Source organism: Sphaeramia orbicularis, chromosome 5 (assembly GCF_902148855.1).
Source record: "Sphaeramia orbicularis chromosome 5, fSphaOr1.1, whole genome shotgun sequence".
In the NCBI taxonomy this organism is placed as follows: Eukaryota; Metazoa; Chordata; class Actinopteri; order Kurtiformes; family Apogonidae; genus Sphaeramia; species Sphaeramia orbicularis.
The window spans coordinates 3944753-3965721 of record NC_043961.1 but is presented as its reverse complement, the minus strand read 5'-3'; the positions used below and the strand labels follow the sequence as shown (position 1 = coordinate 3965721).

At 36.9% G+C, this 20969-nt stretch overlaps 1 protein-coding gene across 3 annotated transcripts in view; it reads right to left on the bottom strand.

Annotated features, from left to right (window-relative positions):
• cdk18 (cyclin dependent kinase 18) overlaps positions 1–20969 on the bottom strand; it is a 154853-nt gene that overhangs the window by 57974 nt on the left and 75910 nt on the right. For all 3 annotated transcript variants that reach the window (XM_030135219.1, XM_030135220.1, XM_030135221.1), the window contains one exon: positions 9690–9826. In XM_030135219.1, the coding sequence (XP_029991079.1) occupies positions 9690–9826 (137 nt within the window). The remainder of the gene's footprint in view (positions 1–9689; positions 9827–20969) is intronic.

The following is a 20969-nucleotide window of genomic DNA, read 5'->3' as shown; positions in this document are numbered from 1 at the left end:
CCACAGAGAATTAAAGTCCTGAAGCCTCTTGAACCAAACAGAATTCCCCGACAAAAAGAGTAATTCTGCAGCTGGTGTTGTGTCACTGTGGTGTTTTAATACATTATTTTAGAATCCAACCACTGTCGTCGTAGCAAGTACAATGAAATTAAAGTGCTATACAGCAAAAAACAAACAAACACACAAAAAAACTATGAAGGATTGTATTTAAGGATCATCTAAAAAACCACTACAATAAATAATAATACATATTAGCATATTAAGCCTGGTCCACACTCAAGAATAGTGGGTGATGCAACTGAATATGACTGGATACCACCTGATATAAAACAGAAAAAAAACTCTTTCTGTTGAATATATTGGTGTATTATAAACGACAGTTGATGAAACACTTGAATATTTTCTTCCATTCCTACAACTGGATCCCCCTAAATCCCTCCAAATCTTCCACATTGAACTTTTAAATGTGTTGACTTTACTATTTACAAGACGCACCTCCTTATGATAGAACAGCATGGAAAAAACATCCCTTAAAAGTAATCATCAGTGTGAGCGTTAGGGTCGGACAGTTCCACTTTCCTTCTGCATCTGCACAGGTGCAAACAGCAGCACATCTGTAAAGGTACAACTGATATGTCCTCCTGTCCTAAACGTCTGTTTCCTCTTGTCTGCACATTGAAACTCAAACACCACAGCACTTGTTGAGTGGAGGAGGCTTTTCCTCTACAAAAGGTCATGTCCGGACTTGTAAATGTTAATAAGTTTTTAATAAATGGATTTTTGGTCTCATATGCATTGCAGCTCTCTTCAGCCAGGTAAGTAGATGAACCATTCTGCAAAGGTTGGTCTGATGAATAAATTAACCCTTTAAACCCTGAGCCTAAAATGCACTGCCTGGACTTTTTTTTTTTTTTTTTTTTAATTTTGATTAACTAAATGGTTAGAAAATATACTGTGACTGAGTCCATTTGCCCATTTTTTCAGAGCACATTTTTTTCCCCAGATCTTTCGAAATCTACACATTTACAATTTACGACATGTTATAATTCTGCTGAAACGGCTTCTTCTCCTGCTTCTAGTACAGACCTGAATGAAATTACCCTAAAAAATGACCCAATAAAACCTATAAAACGCAATGTTTCAGGTTATTATCCTCTGTATTTTTTAAAGAGTAAATTGTGTATTTTCCTATATTTAACCCTCCGGTATCCGGGTGTGCCTTTTAGGCACACTTTGCACTTCGTGTTAAAAAACTTCATATTATTTTTCACAATTTAAATAAGGTTAGAATTCAAAAGTTGGTCATTTTTGCATGATTTTTTAAATTCTGGCCACCAGCTAAAATGTGCACATTGTAAACAAAAGAAAATTACAAGACTAGCATCTGTCTGCCAAGTGTGCATAAAACGCACTATTTCTTCCATTTGATCTGTATGATTAGGACTGACCTTGATTTACAAAAATAAAATCAAATTAGAGCAGAAAAATAAATCAATATATAATATTTAATAGTTGGATTTATAGGTGTGCATTTTATACACACTTTGTGACAGATGCTAGTATTTTTGAACATTTGATTTAACGCCAAAAATAATAATGCAAATTAACCAATGTTGGAGTTAATCACTGACATATGCCAGGATGAAAAAATCAAATAATATGTGATCCAGTTTTTATGTAGTATATTGAAAAAAAATAATTTTTTTTGTGTTTTTGCATCCAAAAAAAAAAGGTTTGTTTACATTACAAACACAGCATTTAAAGGGTTAAAAAATGTGACAATTATTGAGTATTTGGTATTTTTATTTACGGCTCAAGTTGATGAAATAGAAAAAAGTGTAAAAGAATTAAAAACAAACTGTGTGAATTTTTTTTTTTTACATTATTCCACAAGTGTGCCAAAAAGGCACACTTGGTGCTTAGTAAGGGCCTTGGTGGACGGGATACCGGAGGGTTAATTCATTAATGATGTCGATGTTCATAAAAGCTCAGATTAAAGTTGAGGGTTATTCTATGAGAAACACAGAAAACTGAAGAAAAAGGGACTTTTTCAACAAAGACATTATTAACTGAAGGTAAAAACAAGTGTCTCCATCCACTGTCATTGAAAAAAAAACAGAGAAAATTGAATAAAAAATGACTTTTTCAGCAAAATCTATCATTAACTGAACATAAACCCAGTGTGTCCATCCACTGTCACTGATCCAACTCCATGGGTTTTACAGGTGAATCAATGTTGTAGAAGATGACAGCATTTCCACGGTAACTACAGAGCCTCTGATAGTCCAAATGGGTCATATCTGATGACCATGAAAAGATGAAAAACAATATTTTACACCAATTATTTATATGTATTGATAGGATTAATGGATCAACAGGTATTAAACAGTTTAGATCAGTCGATGGTTTTGGTCGCTGGTGGATGTTTGGGTCTTTATGGGTTATCTCCAGTAGGTCAGATCAGTCAAATACTATCATAATAACCTGTAAATACTCACAACTCCAAATTTTTCTCTTTGTAAATATAAACATTTTCACGTCATTTTACTGTATTTACACTAAAACAAACTATCATTTCATGAAAAACGCGAATAACCTGAACAAATATGAACATTTTGAAACATCTGAAGTGCAAGTTTCCCAATATTCTGCCTGTTATTAAATGTTTAGTGTATTTGTAGATCCACTGTGATCTGTAAGTTACAATGTACATGTGTAAATGACAAACTGAGATGTAATATTGTTAAAATTGCACTTAGTTTTCTTAAGAAATTGCAGTTTGTTCATGTTATTTACATTGTTTTAAAGGATAGTTGGTAGATGTAAACATTTTCATCCCATAATTTTACTTTTTTTCCCACTCTAAAACATAGAAGAAAGTTACTCAAAATTACTCAAGTTCACAGACATTGTGGACTATCAAACAGCTCAAATAATGTACAAAGCTAAAAATAATCTTTTACCAACAAATATACAGAAATTATTCATTATTCATGAGGGGGGGTTATGATTTAAGGGGGAAAATTAACTTTAAAATTCCCTTAATACGCACGACTAGGAAGGGTTTTTGTGTTTCTGTCAGCGGGGTGAGACTGTGGAACAGATTTAATATAGAGTTAAAGCAACGTCCAAGCATGAAAGCATTTAAAAAGAGGTACAAAGACACAATTTTTCAGAGGTACAGGGAGGAGGGAGGGCTTGGGGATCACTGGGTGTTCTAAAGATGTACAAGTATGTGGTAAGTGTGTGTATAGGTGTGTATGTGTGTGTATATATGTAGGTGTATATGTGTATCTGAGTATGAATATGTATTTACATTTATGTGTTATTGTATTATGTGTTTATGTAAATCATATTATATTTGTTCATAATAATATGAAGCCAGAAACCTAATTATTTACTAGTAAGTATCAGTCATATTATGGCATAGTGTATAAATACGATTAGACGAGGAAGGTTATTATTGTTATTAATTATATAAGGAGAAGGGGTGGAGTTTATAAGTTGTACTTCTTCTCACTCCTTTTCGAATATGTATTATATGTCTTATGTTTAAGTGTTTTGTTTATTTATTTTCTTCTGTTTGACATTCATGTTCGAAATAAATACATCAATCAATCAATCAATCAATCAAGTTTGGAGTTGACCTTATTTATAAATTATTATGTTATTATTTCACTTCAGATCAAATTGGGTTGAATATGGAACTGAACTAAAATGAGTTTGACACCCCTGGTCAAAACAGTGTTGAATAAGTGTTCTAGACTTTGTCATGTCATTATTTTTTTACTCAGAGGGCCTTTTTTTTTTTTTTCGTTCCTGAGTGCTCACTTCCTCCTGGCATAGATGCGCTTGACTGTCTGTTATTAGTTGCGTGGTGTCTGAGAGTGAATCGCACTAACTCCACAGGGACCTCTTTTGATAAGGTGGAACTGTGAACTCTCTCATATTTCCAATAAAAACAGTCTGGTGCTGTGGCGAGGGTTAAAAGCTCCGGAGGTGAGTCATCTCATTGAGCTTGGCAGAGGTGGTAATGGATCAAATTACTCCTGGGAAAGAATCTGAACTGGAGACCAAACGAGCTACTGCCGCAACTGTTGATACATGTCAGACTTAGAATTCATACGACGTGAAATAGAACTTTGAAAACCTGTTAATTGCCACGAATGAAAGGTTTGACTGCCGTGAGACTGAAGCTTGACCTGAAACCAATGTGAACGCTTTGTGTGTTAATATTACATCTGTCACATTAACACGTCGGCTGCTCTAAAGACCCATAAAGACCCAAATATCCACAACTGTCCAAAATTATCTACTGATCTGAAATGTTTAACACCTGTTGATCCACTAATCCTACTACATAATGCACGTTCTGTGTCCGTCTGGTGTCCGGTGTCTGATTGATGTTGCAGCGCGGGAGGGCGTTTGTATGGGTTTTCCTCAGCCTTCACAGGCCCGATCTCCACCAAACTTGCCAAATGAATACAAACATTACCTGACTACACTGGCCTACAAGGAAAATGCTTCCAGAATAAAAGTAATGAAATTTTACCACATGAGAGTCACTGATAAAGAAAAATCCAGTCAAAAATGCTGGTTGGCTGAACTTTCCAAGATACAGCCTTGGGTCAAAATGTGAAATTCAAGAATTAAGGAGAGAATGGGTTTGACTCAAAAGGAATATTTGTCTCAGAGCTACAAGATCTACTTCAAAACACTGTCTGCACATTAGAATACATTCACTTTACAGGTTCTATTTAGTGGAAGATTTATAAAACTATTATATAAATGTACATAACATTGTCTGACACGTGTCCCGATGTTGCACCACACAAGGGCGCTATTGTACAATGGCACCCTGGGTACAATGCTGCTAGTGTAAATAATTGGTGTAAAATACAGTTTGTCATCTTTTCATGGTCATCAGATATGACCCATTTGGACGATCAGAGGTTTCTGTAGTAAAATATTATTTTAATTTAGATAGTTAAAGCCTTAAGTTTAATCACATATTAGTCAGTAGTAGTAGTAGTTTGTTTCACTAGATTCCTTCGTTTCACTAGTTACTGGTACAGTTCTTAGGATAGTATGGGTCACATCTTGGTCAACAAACTAAACTGACAGATTTATGGTCACAGGACTTAGGTTTTACCTTGGGCACACTTTAAATACACATGCCCACATAGGATTGTAAATCAAAGTAGATAAGATGTAAACACACAGTGTCAGTATAGGGTTTGTTATGACCCTGGGTCATAATTTGTCCATTTATCTGTGTATGTATATATGTTTCTGTTTAGTGTGTGTGTTCTCCCCCGTCCTGTAGGTGTGCTGTGCCCCTTTTGTGTCTGTTTGTTGCAGGAACTGGATTGGTGGAGGGTGATTGCCTGGCCCCTTTAAAAATGGCCCTGGAGTTTCCGTCCCCGGCTCTCTCTTGCTTCCTGCCAGCTCTCAACCCTGTGTTCGTGTGTGTGACCGTCAGTCTTCATGTGCTCCTGCAAAATTCGATTGTTTATAGTTGTAAATAGTTTTTGTAAATTGATCCTTTTTCTGGTAGGGGAGGTCGGCTCTTTTTTCTTTCACCTTTTCTCCTGTTTTGAGTTAGGGAGTTTAGGTTAGTTTGTTGTATTTTATTTCTTGCATTTATTTTGGGTTGGTAATTTAGGTTAAACTCTACAGAAGATTTAGTTTGTTGTTTTAGCCGCTCCCTCCTCTAACCCTTCCTTAGTTGTTGAGCAAAATATTGAAAATAAATATTGTGAATTTTAGTTTGTGACTGATGTGTGTGTTTGGGAGCTGGGAGGGGACAAAGTGAACATTTTATGTTCGCCCTGGTAAACCCCTAGGCCGGGGCGTAACAGGTTAAACATCTGCTTGACTTTACAGTCGGATAACACCAGATCATTTCTGTGACCCAGCCCACCTAGCACAAGGGGTTCAGCCCAGAGTTTGGAGATCAGTTCACAAGGATAATAAAAGTGATGTGCGTTGGAATGTCTGGATCCATTTTTCCTGCTTGGTGTGGATCCTCAGCACTGAGTCATACTTTGTCCTTTGCTTGTGGTCAGATAAGCCGAATTAAATTTATAAAAATGAGACCTAAAAGAATCTGGACTTATTCTTGGAGCTTCCAACATAAGAACACATTAACAGTAGTTACCGTGGAAACAAAGTCATCTTCTACAGTACAGGTATCAAACATGCGGCCCGGGGGCCAAATTCAGCCCGCCAAAGGGTTCAATCCAGCCCCTGGGATGAATTTGTAAAATGCAAAAATTACACTGAAGATATTAACAATTATTTTATTTTATTTATTTATTTAACCTTTATTTAACCAGGAAGAAAATCCCATTGAGATTAAGAACCTCTTTTCCAAGGGAGTCCTGGCCAAGAGGCAGCACAACACAGAGTTACAACAGACAGTAACATTATACAGTGATAACATACAGTAATTTACCGGACCAGCCAACCTATGTAAAACACATGCATGTCATTGAGATATTCTCTAACACTCTGAGTTTGGATTTAAAAGCATTCAGAGAGATCAGTTCAGTCAGTTTCCAGTCTCTTAGCAGCACATTCCATGAGCAAGGAGCAGAGTACACAAATGCCCGTTTTCCCAGCTCTGTACGGGCGAATGGCACAAAGAGGAGCAAATGTTCGTTTGATCTCAGACAATAAGATTCAATATTTCTTCTTGTTATTAAACTGCAGATGTAGGGAGGCAGTAGCCCAAGTATGGCCTTGTAAATAAAAGTGTACCAGTGTCCCAGTCTCCTATTGGACAGGGCAGGCCAACCCACTCTGGAGTACAACTCACACTGATGTGTCCTGGCTTTAGAACAATAAAGGATGTTCAAATCATTTTAGATCATTTCAGTCTAAAGTGGATCAGACCAGTATCATAATAACCTATAAATAATGAGAACTGTAAATTTGTCTCTTTCTTTTAGTGTAAAAAAATAAAATAAAATAAAATTACACAAAAATGTTTACATTTACACTAGCCTTTAACAAAAAATGTGAATATCTGAAATGTCTTAAGAGAAGTATGTGGAATTTTAATAATATTCTGCCTGTTATTTAATGTTTTATGTATTTATAGATCCACTGTGATCTCTAAGTTGTGATTCACATGTATAAATGATAAACTAAGGCGTAATATTGTTAACATTGCACTTATTTTACTAAAGAATTTTCAGGTTGTTCATATTTGTTCATGTTATGTTCAAGTACAGTTCGTAGATGTAAACATTGTCATTACGGAATTTACTTTTTTCACTCAAAAGTTCTTATCCTATTATTTATATTATTTGACTGGTCTGGCCCACTTTAGATCATATTAGGCTGGATGTGGCTCCTGAACTAAAATGAGTTTGACAGTCCTGTTCTCCAACATTGATTCCCCAGTAAAACCCATGCAGTTGGATCAATGACAGTGGATGGAGATGCTTGTGTTTCCTTTCAGTCAGGGGTGGAGTTTCACGCCCAAACTGCCCCACTTTTTTCCAGGAGGAGGAATCTGAATAAATGAAAAAGTAATGTAATCTTACAATGCCTTTTTACTGGTATAAGTTCAGATATATGTTGGCAAGTTAACAGAAAACACCACCAGTTAGTAAATCCACCAGGTTTACACTAAACTCCTCTTTTTTTTTAACCTGGCCTTTTCGGCTCCACCTGGCCTCCTCCTGCCCTCCATCACCACCCACTGACCCGCACTACCGCTCCAGGAAAAACGACTCGTGGGCCAAACCAACTCAAACATTTGGAAGGGAAGAATTCCCACAGATGGTTGAACCCATTAAATCTACTGTGATGTAAGGGCTGTGCTGTCAGACGAATGGAGAATGAATGCCAGAAGAAGATTAGAGAAGTGACAGATAAGTGGCAGAATTATTTTTCCCATCCAACCGGCCCAAAGTCCAGACTGACATGAGCCGGCCCATCGGGAATCCTCCTGAATCTCCCAATTACCCACTCTGCCATTACTTCCAGTTATTGATATCTTTGCTGAAAAAGTACATTTTTCTTTAGTTTTCTCTGTATCTGATGTACAGGGTTTTTGCTCTTTATCCAAATAAAAATCCCAGACTTTTTCCAAACTCCTGTTTTTTTCCCCAGACCTTGACTTTATGTTCTTTTATTCTTGTGTTCCTGCTTTTTTGGTTGAGACCGTACCTGTTGTGTGTAGCAAAAAAGTTAATTTTAATAAATGTTTGAATGAGTGAATGAATGAATGTATGTATAATTCACAATAATTTATGTTTTACTAACAGAAACATTTTCAAAACATATGAAAATAAAAAAAGCAGACCTGCGCCAAGATAGATCTACTCCCCCCCGATCACCACCAGAACTGAATCATTTCTTCCTTGTGCCAGTATCAACATTTCCTGAAAATTTCATGAAAATCCGTCTGTAACGAAGCATCCCCTTTACTGAGTGCGGACAGTGCGCACTCACACACACACAATACACGCCACACAATACGTGTTGCACAGGTACACGCCACACACATGCACACAAGTACACGTCTCGTACACACACACACACACATACAGTAGTTCGTACGAGGGTGCACACTTGTCCGTTCTACACACCAACATACGCACACATTTGACATTCATGCTGTATACTCACCACACGCTCTGCTTCCTGCAGACTGACCCCGAGCTGGCCAAACAGGGGCGGAGCTAGTGCCACCGTTTAATAAAGGGGGCGTCGGGCGGGAAAATGGTCACCTGACCATTTAATTGGTGATTTCCACTCATTAAGGTTATTTCTCTCTGGTAGAGAATTGTTTATGATAAAAAATATAGTGGAAAGGTTAAAGAGGGTATTTTTCTTTATTTCCCTTGTGTTTTGAGGTTTCTTCTTCTTGTGATTTTCTGAGGAGAAATTATGTTTGTATAATTGATTGCTGTGGGTCATGCCCAGTGGGAGGGGCTTTTCCCCATATATGTTGGCCATTTTGGCTTTGTTGGGAGAGTCTGATAAAGCTGACGACACATTGTGGGTGTTTTGTCAGTCTGCAAAGAGGTTTTGTTTTTTTTTTAGTTATTTCTTTTCCCTTTGCCTGTTAATATTCTGTAAATAGCTTTCACTGGGTTTGGGAAGACTAGAATAAAAAAACCTTAAAAGGAAGACCTTCATTTTTTTGTTTTTCTCCGACTAGCCATATTATTAACTTTACAAAGTTGAGCCACGCTACACTGTCCATAACTTTTTGAGTTATCTTGCTAACAGACAAACAAACACGCATGCAAACACACAAAGCAGTGATCACAATACCTCCTGGCGGAAGTAATCACAAAAGTGCATGAGTATCACACAAACAAGTTTTACTAGAATCATTCCAGTATCGACCAGTTAGTGAAATTTTATAGTTTTGTTTAATATGTTTTCCTTGTCTACTTCTTATCATAAAAGATGATGTGCCTTTGAGCAAACTCTAAAATTCTACCATGAGAGAAACTCTTTTCCAAACTTTATTAAGATTTTCACACAAAATTCCAGACCTTTCAAGACTTTCAAGACCTGAGCAAGCACCCTGGATATCATAACCTTTAGCTTTAATCTGAGCTTTAATGAACATCTACATGATCAGTGAATTAAACATAGAAAAATACCTGATTTTCACTGAAAAAACACATAAAACAGAGGATGAAGCCCTTGTGGTTGCTTACCTCCATGGAGAAGCGTCTGTGCTGGGCCTTGCTGTGGTAGTGGAGGTGGGATGGGGACTGAGCTCCAGGGGTGGTGGGCTCAGGACTCACCGGACTGGTGTCATGAGATGGAGGGCCCAGTCTGTCCGGGGTCAGGCCTAATGGATCAGAAAAAACAGTCCCGTTAACATCCACAGCTTAGTTGAACATGGGAGTGTCATCATTTATTGTTGAAATCGTCACCTCTGCTGTGATTCGCACTGTTTTTAGTTTGATAACCTACGATGTCACCGACCACAACAACAGTCAATAATGAACTGACTCAACTATTCAGAATATACCTACGGGACTGGAACCACAGACCGTTAAAGACAGAGAGATTACATAAGGAGACAAGTCTCAAAAAGGGATTTATAGATGAAAAGATACAGATGTTGATCATGCTTTGGTACCGGAGAGAACAAACAGACTTTGTTTGACACAGCAGCAGATCTGTACATTCTGTGTCCATATTCAAAGACGGATAGAACGACAGGATCTGCTCTATGTTACCAATCCGATCCAATCCAACCCAACCCATCCCAATCCAGTCCAATCCAATCCAATCCAACCCAACCCAATCCAGTCCAATCCAATCCAATCCAACCCAACCCAGTCCAATCCACTCCAATCCAATCCAACCCAGTCCAATCCAATCCTATCCAACCCAATCCAGTCCAATCCACTCCAATCCAATCCAATCCAACCCAGTCCAATCCAATCCAATCCAATCCAACCCAACCCAGTCCAATCCACTCCAATCCAATCCAACCCAGTCCAATCCAATCCAATCCAATCCAATCCAACCCAGTCCAATCCACTCCAATCCAATCCAACCCAGTCCAATCCAATCCAATCCAACCCAACCCAGTCCAATCCACTCCAATCCAACCCAGTCCAATCCAATCCAATCCAATCCAATCCAATCCAATCCAACCCAACCCAGTCCAATCCAATCCAATCCAGTCCAACCCATCTTTATTTGTAAAGCCCTTTAAAACAACCACAGTGGACCAAAGTGCTGTACAGAAGAATAAATAAAACCTAAATAAAAGAGTGAAATACAAGAATAACCTCACCTATGATTCAGAGTTAAGTTGGATTGGAGCTTTTTATTCAAAAATATTGAATATGTATGATTGAACACTGAATATTTTGTAATAACTCACACTGAACTGTCATCTTACACCTATGTGCTTTATGTCCATAGTACTCACATCTGCATCAATTATACCATTGTGCATATTCTAATATACTACTACTACTACTACTACTACTAATAATAATAATAATAATAATAATAATAACAATAATACATATCATTTGAAAGCACCTTTCATGGAGCCCAAGAAAACTGTACAGCGTAGGATAAAAGACAATAAATACAATATGAAAACAGTTTCTGTACTTTCTACATTTGCTGCTGTTGCACTTCTGGCTAGATCCTAATGCAGTTTGTTGTCATGTACTTGTACATGTGTAACGACAATAAACTGAATCTGAATGAGATTTTCAATAATGTTTAAATGTAGTTAAAAAACAAAAAATCCAGAAACTCGGTTGGAAACATTAGAAATTGTAAAAAGCATTTATTTCATGAGGGCCTGTAGATTAATTCACCCAACACCCTGAAGGAGGCACATGCACGTTGGTGTGTTTTAAACTCCAGCCCCAATGAACACACAGGTCCTCATGAAATAAAGGCTTTATACAATTTCTGATTTTTCCATCCAACTACGTGCCTGGATTTTTATCTTTTTTCTATTGTTCATGCCCTCTCCATGAGCACCTCTGGTCCGTCTAATATCAGTGGCTCCCTGTGAAATTGTTATTTTTTTGTCTTTTTGAATGTTAAAGTGTAATTGATTAATCAAGCCAGATACAATGACATTTTTATATCACTCTCTCAATATTGCTATCATCCAATTTAGATACATGTAGACTGTTAAAATCAAAAAAGCCATAAACCTTCATTTAAAAACAACCTTTTCATTTTTATCCAATTTGTAGCTGTTATGTTCATCCATTTAGTTATTTCTAACTTTTTCTTTAGTGAGATAAATGGTGCTGATTTAAAGGTTCAATAGCTAATTTTAAGCTAACTGCTAACAAAGAGGCATCGAGGACCAAACAGAATATTAAAAAAAAAAAAAAAAAAAAAAAAGTTGAAACATTGCATAACATAGAAAAAGAAACAACCCCAGTGCTACACAATTAAATCAATGTACAGGCCATTATTATGTTCCACTGAGTTAGCAGCTAGCTCAAAAATCATGTCAATTAACACTAACAAATGGCTTCTGATAGCTTCAAAAGTAGAAACTGTTCAGTCATTTTATTTTAATAAGAGTTGCAGCTACAGATGGGCGAGGTCAGGGGCGTTACAGATGGACAGTCCACTACTTTTTGATTCATAACTTTTGAACCACACAAGTTTCAGACAAATATTCCACACAATTGTAAAGGTCTAAATGCCATCTTAAACAGACTCCAAGGGCAAAATTTAGTGTCAAATATTTTTTAAATGAAAAATATCAAAAACGACTGCATCACGGATGGACAAAAAATTAACATCTATTTTTTATAAGAATTATAAAGTTCTCCAAAGTGCAGTTCTTCTGACATTTTCATCTTTAAATGCATTCAGTGTATACCTTAAACCCTCTATTTTACAACTCAGTAATTGGTTATAGAGGAAAAAAATATTGGATCAGACCTAAACAGCAAGAGTTTGGACAAATGGCAGCGTCACAGATGGACCAGAAAAGTAAATGTCAAAATAAACATTTTTTATTTCAATCATCATCATATACTTTTTTTTTTACAATATTTATAACATACAAATAATATCAACATTATATTCAAATACACTTTGCATAGATATATGCATTTATTGATTTTAAATACTGTGTGTTTAGAATATGACATAAATAATATAATGGTCAAAAATCAATGTATTTGGAATAAATTTATTTTATTTATGAGAGTTTATAAAATGAACCCAGAATGATGCCACAAAACTGTCACTTTCCAAATATTCACATTCATAAAACTCCTCAAATTTTTTTTGTTTTTTTCACAAAATTTTTCTCATTTAAAAATACATTTTCCTGAAAATCTAAGTAATTACTGACCCAAAAATGTCAGTTTGGTGTAGATTATTGTAAATGAATTTTTTTGACCAGATGTTAACCTTCCCTTGACTTTGCCCAGATGTTTAACCAGTCCCATGTAAAATAACTGAAAGCAAAAAGCTATGACGGATGAAGGGAGCACACAGGAGTGACATTCACTGTGCGTTATGGACCATTAGACATCAGCTCTGAAGCAACTCAGAGGTAAACAAAGACAAACACATCCGTGGTGGTCTTTAATTTTTCAACATCTCACGCTGACAGACGGCTCGGCTTTCTGCTGTTGTTTTGTCTTACAGTGACTCCTCCTGCAACGCTTAGATTGTTTTGAAGTAAAATATTTAAGCCTTTAAACCTGCTTCAACCACAGTTTTCATGGGGCAACACAATTAGAATAGTTTCCCCCTGACTAGTCGTCTTAATTTGTTATATGATCTGTTTTGCGGAGAAATTGTACAGAAACACTGGGAGCTGATGCAAAACTCAGGTTTAAAAACTGTACAAGTGTCTTAGTGCAGTCATTAACTCTTTGAAGAGTGTCATTATAACAGGCCACCGAGGTGTCTGCATGTTTTCTTTTCAATAAAAGTGTCAGAAAATGTCTTTTTTGCCAATTTTCTTTTTTTTTTTTTTCTTGTCTTGTCCATCATCATAACAGTAGAATGGTAGTCTGACTCCTTTTGCTGCTGAACAAAATTGCTTTGCCAAAGGAAACTTCATAAAGTATATGAAGCTCCCCTTGATACTCTACTGTGTTTATTATGAGTTTTGTTGAATCACATTTGGATGCCGGACCTGACATGGGGAGGAGAACAAGAAAGAAGGTGACGAAGACCCTCACAAGAAAGTATTAACAATACAAACAGTAACAACCATGGTGATAATTATAATGGAAAGAATAACTACAACCAGAAGTGAGTAAACTGGGCAGAAGAGAGAGGAAAAAAGCACAAAACAAACAAACAAACAAACAAAACTACAATAAAACAGAATACATAAGACCTATTAAATGATGAATATGAGAAAAGAAAGCATGAACAGAATATACTTTTTTGCCAATTCTTTTGAACTTTTATTTTCAGGAAGAACTTAACTTTCAATTATTACACTGGGTTACAAAAAAATGTTTTTTGCAAGTTGTCTAGGTTTTTTCAACTGAATTCGGACCATTTTGCACCGCTAAATCCAAAAATGACATCTGTTTTGTTCAATCAGGTCAGGTTTTTTTTGCTAATTTGATTTTGAAAAATTTGATCTTCTCACAAAACTGATTACATTTTTGTGACTTTATCAGTTGATTTTTTATATAGTTCTCACCCGAAATAGGTTTTAAGAGAAAAAAAATAATTTTCTAACAGGATGTATTTATTATTTATTATGTATTCACCGCAGATGTAGCAGAATACGTCAGGCTTATTTTTGCAAGATCTTCTAGTCGAAGCCATTTCATTCACCTGTAATATTAAAAAAACCACTAATCATAAATTGGCAAAAGTCAAATCTTCAGAACTCGTTTATTGCAAGAAATATGAAAGAATTTTGTATCATATGATGTGAAAATGCCCATAAATGTAAGCAAAAATGTTCAAAAGCCAATATGTAGCATAGTTCAGAAAGTTGACCTGATTGAGCAAAATGAATGTGATTTTTGGATTCAGCACCAAAATGATCCTAAATCAGCTCAAAAAACTGAAACAATAAATTTGTTGTTGACCAGTGTTATCATTATTATACATAATAAATGCTTAAAACAGTGTGTTTTAGTAAAAAAGAAGAAATGGACTTGAAGTTTTTAGTGTATTTCTTATCAGAAACAACTGAAAAAGTCCATATAAATATAAACACATGCATTATAAATATATTGTATACCTTTCCTATGTCTCTGTATTTTTCAGTGTCTCTCTCTGTGTCTGAAAGCGACATTTTTTTGACCGGCCCCAAATAAAACCACTGGCAACCTGCTGATCCACACATCACTAATATGGACGTACATCTACAGGCGCCAATGGACATGTTCAGCTGCACTGTTAGGTTTTATGTTCCGTTTTACAGTCTGATTGAGTCGCCTGTTGACCATAACTCCTCATCCACAGTCCTGAAACTAAATCAGACCTTCTCCCACATGGCAGGTGTGGCCGTCGCAGAAAATTAAATGTTTCATGTATTTTTTAGGTTGTATTAAAGATGAATGTCCAACTGTTCAACATGAAATAGGGTCTACTGTTAGCTTAAAAAAGAATTACAGTTGTAGAAAAAATTATTAGACCACCCCTTGTTTTCTTCAGCTTCTTGTTTATTTTAATGCCTGGTCCAACTAAAGGTCCATCTGTTTGGACAAATGTAATGATAACAACAAAAACAGCTCACAGTAGTTTAATTTCAGAGCTGATATCTATCCATTTAACATGTTTTCTTGATAAAAACCAAAATCACTTCAGTACTTGCATTAATATCTATGTCACTGTACTGACAAAAACAGTGCTTTTATTCATTCCATGTTTTCTTTTCTGTTTGTTTTAGTCACCTGACACACACAGGAGTTAGGACTGGATAGCATAACCATTGTTTTTGATGACTTTTGATGGTGTAATAATTTTTTTTCTGCGACTGTAGGCCTGTTGATTGCTTGTTTTTTTGTGATTTAAACCCCCCCCCCCACCCCCGCTGTCTTTTTTTTTTTTTTTTTTTTTGGACAAATCGCACCCTGCTTGTAGGTATTTTGTGCTTTAAATCTGACCTTGGGCGAAACCTTGGAGACTCTCAAGTGCGAAAAAATCTTAAAATAGACCTCTCCACGTCGTTCTGCAACTATTGCAGTCAGGAAATGAATACAGAGACAGAATGTAAACATCCACTAATAATCATTGTGTCACAAAATAAACAACTCAATAACGCCAAATGTATCATATTTGATACATGAGTTTTGAAGCTCTCCACATGATCAGTGTGATTTCTTTTTCTTGAAAAACCTGATGTATACAATTAGATACATGTAACACAGATAATCCACCAGGGGGAGGAGTTTATTCACCAGAGGCCTTTCCAGTGACACTACAAGACTGACATTAATGAGGAAGGAGAGGAACATGTGAATATAAAGTTTGAGATTGTTACTTAAACACAAGCTGTAATTAAACATAAAGTTGTCCTCTGAAAAGGGGTGGTGGTGGTGGGTTAAAAAAAATGAGGAAGGAGGCAGAACTTTGCCAGTTTTGAAAAAGAATTACCAATTTGTCAGACATGTTTGTGTTATATTATGTTTTTGTTTTTTTTGTTCAAAAATAATAATATTTGAGCACTGAGACCTGATGTATTAAATATGATACAAAATTATAACTCATACATGGAAATTGATTTTTGAAAAAAAAGAAAAACTAAAATAAAATAAAAAAAAATATTGGTTCTTCAGAAGGACCAATAAAGGCTCCAGTTTCAAAGAATTGGAATTTTCTGTCAATGATTTAATGGTTCAGGCTTTACAGGGTTAAAGGTGCTGGAGACTTTCATGACCAGTTTTTCCTCAGATCTGTCAAACCTCAGTCATATCCTCAGTATCATGAATCTGTTCGTCTGTCTGTCATTACTCACCTGAATCTCTTGCATTACAGTAAAACAGTTTCTTTGTTCCATCCACCATAAACACACCATGTGTTTACAAACAGAGCCTGTAGGTCACTCGGGCATCTTCGGAATTTTATCGTGACGCGCACTGTGGGAAGCGAAGGCTCACGCCGCCACCTGACAGCAGCAGTGCAACCATATGATATTATATGGATGAAACAAACACAACGCGGAAACAGCTGAAGGAATATGCACAGAGGGAAGGGAGCTCCTGCCGTTTCCGTTTCGTGTCTGTAGCAGCTGCTGCTGCCAGACAGTCGCGCGAACCGGCGTTTCCCACAATGCACGTTGCGACAAAATTCCTCAGATGCCCGAGTTCCCTCCCGGCTCTGTTTGTAAACACATGGTTTGTTTCTGGTGGATGGAACTAAGAAACTGTTCAGCGTAATGCAAGAGATTCAGGTGAGTAATGACAGACAGACGAACAGATTCATGAAACTGAGGATATGACTGAGGTTTGACAGATCTGATGAAAAACTGGTCATGAAAGTCTCCTGCACCTTTAAAAAGTTGCATGGGCACAATTGAAGTGGGAAGCAATCAAAGCACAGACTCTTATTGATCCTTGTCGGCAAGAAATTATTGATAGTGTAGTCACCTGCACTAAACCACAAAACTGACTTTTTTTTTTTTTTTGTGGAGGCCACAGAGGAGGGTAGAGTTAAAGCTGCTGAAGTGAACATGTACAGCAGTTAAATCAGCATCCCAGTTAAAAGACCTGTCACACAATGCCGCAGAAAGACTGGACTTTGATCATCCTCATACAGCATTTGATGGATTGTGTTGCATTTGATGCCCGGTCGGCGTCTTTTGAGCACTACCTGCTGTGAGGTTTGATCTCTCGTTTCAATGGCGAGAGCCGTCTGCCACATCGGTACGGCGGCGATAGCGGGGTGTGAAGTACGTATGTGTCTCCATTTTATTGACAGCCTCCAGCCATGTGTGTGTGTGCGTGTGTGTGTGTGTTACGAACATTTCTTCCCAGGGTGAGGCATAAAGTGCTTTAACTCCTTGTTTCCATGGGGACTATAGTTAATAGGAAAAGCAGGTCTCTTCTACTGCATCTCATATTAAACTCCCATTTAACGCACATACATTTATGTGTGTACACAAATATTAATATTCACCACATGACCTGTGGCCTCTTTCATAAGCAAATGAGTCAGTGAATCAATTAAACACACACAGGAACAAATTGCACACTTCACGTAACAAGCTGCAGGTGTATAAATGATCAGAAAGATTGAGGCCAGGCAGTGCACGTACGCACACTACACACATACACACACCTACACACACACACACACACACACACACACACAACGCCTGGATGAGTTTAACAAGATATTTTAACAGCACAACAGAGGCGCACTCGTCCAACAGGCACATTTATGGCAGATTGAGTGACAGACAAAACCGGGGGTGATAACATGACAACCTGTTTGCTAGTCATTTGAATTTCACAGCTACAGCACTCTTTGATCTTCCAATGCTAATTAGGGTCAGTGAAGGCAGCGCTGATACGAGCACACGCAAACACACAAGCACACACACAGCGTCTGACGGCTGCGATATCAGAGGGATGCCTGCTAGACATCTTGTTGGGGAAAAGGACAATCCAATATGGCACGCCGCATGATGCTTTTACAGCAATTCTATCGCAAACTGTTGGGGAAAAAGCAGCGATACGAAACATGAAGAAGGATGTATAACAGGTGACAACATGTTCACACAGTTCAACTGCAGAGCTCATCAATACAGCCAGCACATATTAAAAAAACGAAATGTGTAAGAGTGGCAAAACATCTGCCAATTTCAATGGAAGAGTACAAAGTCTTACTGATGGAAAGAATTCTGTTTTTTGTTTGTTTGTTTGTATTTTTTTCTTTTCTTTTTCTTATATTTAACACTGGGTAGCTTAATTTGTTCTGTAGGACAGGCATTAATATCAGCATGATGTTTCTGCCTGGGCCTTTTCAGTCACTAACCTGCTGGTAATGTTTGTTGACACTGGTTGTATTACGTAATGACTGAATAAAGAATTTCATCATCAATGAATGAATGAAGGGTTGACATAATTTTGTTGTTGTGTGTACTGGATATATCGCCACAGTACTGTGGCAACGAGAGGACAATGAGTTCACGGAACAGTATCTATTAGGCCTGTAACAGATACATGTACCGAACCGAACCGTTTCAGTACGCACCTGTTCGGTTCGGTCCACAGCTGTACCCAAACGGCACAGTATGGTGAGAAAAAAAAAGGAATGAAAGACGTTGATTGATGCGGAACTTTAAATCTGCGCACGTTCCACATGGACAAATTGAAGGAGCGCACATTGACCCGAAATACGAAATAGCAGCTGATATAAGATAAAAAAAAAACAAAAAAAACAACAAATATGATGTGAACCTTGAAGGAAGAGACTGAAGACCCTCCACCATCAGTCCAGTCCAGTTTAGGATCAGTTCAGGTCCCGGTGAAAGACAACGAGGAAAGAGACGTTAATAAGATGAACGCTGTTTGCTGCCTATGTCCGGTAGTTGTCATACACTTACACCTGCTCCGTCTGTCTGTCTGTCACACACACACGCTGTATAGTAGAGGAATAGAACCTGGTAGTTGGATGTTTAAATTATATAAAGTTTCACTTTCATTTCATGCCAGCGTTAGTTACATTAGTTATGGACCACACCCCCATGTATATAACTGCCCCCCGACAAAAAGAAAGAAACAAAACAAAACATCCCCCCCTCTGTGTTTTTGACAAATCACACCCTGCACACACACAGACACAGACACAGACACACACACACACACAAATACACACACTGTCCTAAACAGTTTGTTCTGTCCTAAAATAAATAACTAGGTTCATTTTGTTGTCAATGTTTCTCTTCAGTTTGTTTCAACAGAATACCAGTTTACCCTCTTGTTAATGTTGCACTTCATGTGGAATTTTTTTGTTATTCTTTTTCTGCAGTATGTGAACTGACAGAACTGTGATTAGATTTTTGTTGTTTGTTCAAAACTCCCTTTCAGGGAAAAGTGCAATACTAATGTTTAAAATACATTTAGTAATATTTTATTTTCTATTTGACTTATAGCAGCAGAATTGTATTACTCCTGTTTTTCTGTATTCTATTGTCTCCAAAAATTGGGGGGAAAATATTCAAAAATTCATTATAAATGTGTTACGGGTACCGCAGCGGCAATACCACGTAAACAGATATGTTCCTGAAAAACAGGATAATAAAGATGAGGCAGGGCAACAGCGTGTCGTTTTCTCTGAGTTCTCTGCAGTTCTTTTAATCATCAAAATCATGAAAAGCAGGTGCGTTTACTTTCACAATCATGTTATGTTTCATGTACAGTTTGTTTTCAATGTCTTTTAACATTTCTTTTCAGTTTAGCATTTCAATTAAAAAAAGCCATGACAAAATAATTCTCATTATACAAAATAAATAAAATGTTCCCATACTTTTCTGACTGTATTTTTACTCTATTATACTACATGAAATCCGTAAACCATGGCATAATCAACCATTTACTTATTACCATGAATATAATTTCTATGAGCAAAGCTCATTCACTGTTAATAAAAAAAAACATAGACTGCACAGTGTACTCTAAGCTTACTTTCAATTTAACACACGTGTAACTTAAATATCGGGCTAATAGATTCACCATTTCAGCTTTAAATTAAAAAACGAAAGAAAACTCTGTACATTCACCTAACATGATGGAACATGTCACAGTAGAGATTGAAATCCAGTAGGATTCCTAATCCTACTAGGACAGATAGTAATTTTAGTTTGTCCTAGGACAAACTGAAATCCTACAAGACATTAGGATCTGAAGATTGGAATTCCAATCTGTCCTAGGAGAATTTGCAATCCTACTAGGACAGATTGTAATTCTATTTGGAAGTGGGATCTGAAGATTGGAAAAATACGGCAAAAAATATAAGAATTCTGTCAGGACAATCTCGAATTCTATTAGGAGAATGTCAGATTATATCAAAATGTATGGAAAATAGACTGAATCATTTCACAGCCAAAATTCCAGTCAATTTAAGGAAATACGTGCATCATTGTTAGCTAGCATCTTTCGTACATAGCTAATCACGTTAACAGTGAAACCGATACCAAGACAAAACAAACACATCTTGCTCAACAAACTATCTGGCCAGCATAGTTAATTGACGTCTCCATGCGATTTTTATCCGGGTTTTGTGATATTATGCACATTACTAACCTGAAAAACAGGATAATAAAGATGAGGCAGGGCAACAGCGTGTTGTTTTCTCTGAGTTCTCTGCAGTTCTGACAAAGTCCACAGCGCAGATACAGACTCACTACACGGCCGCGCCCCCTGCTGGTTCCAGCGAGTATTGTCCACTCATGTAATTGAGATCAATTTTACTAAAACACACACACATATATCTTGATCTCTAGGGGATAACTTTTTCTCCAAAATAAAATACATTTCAATGTATATTTTAAA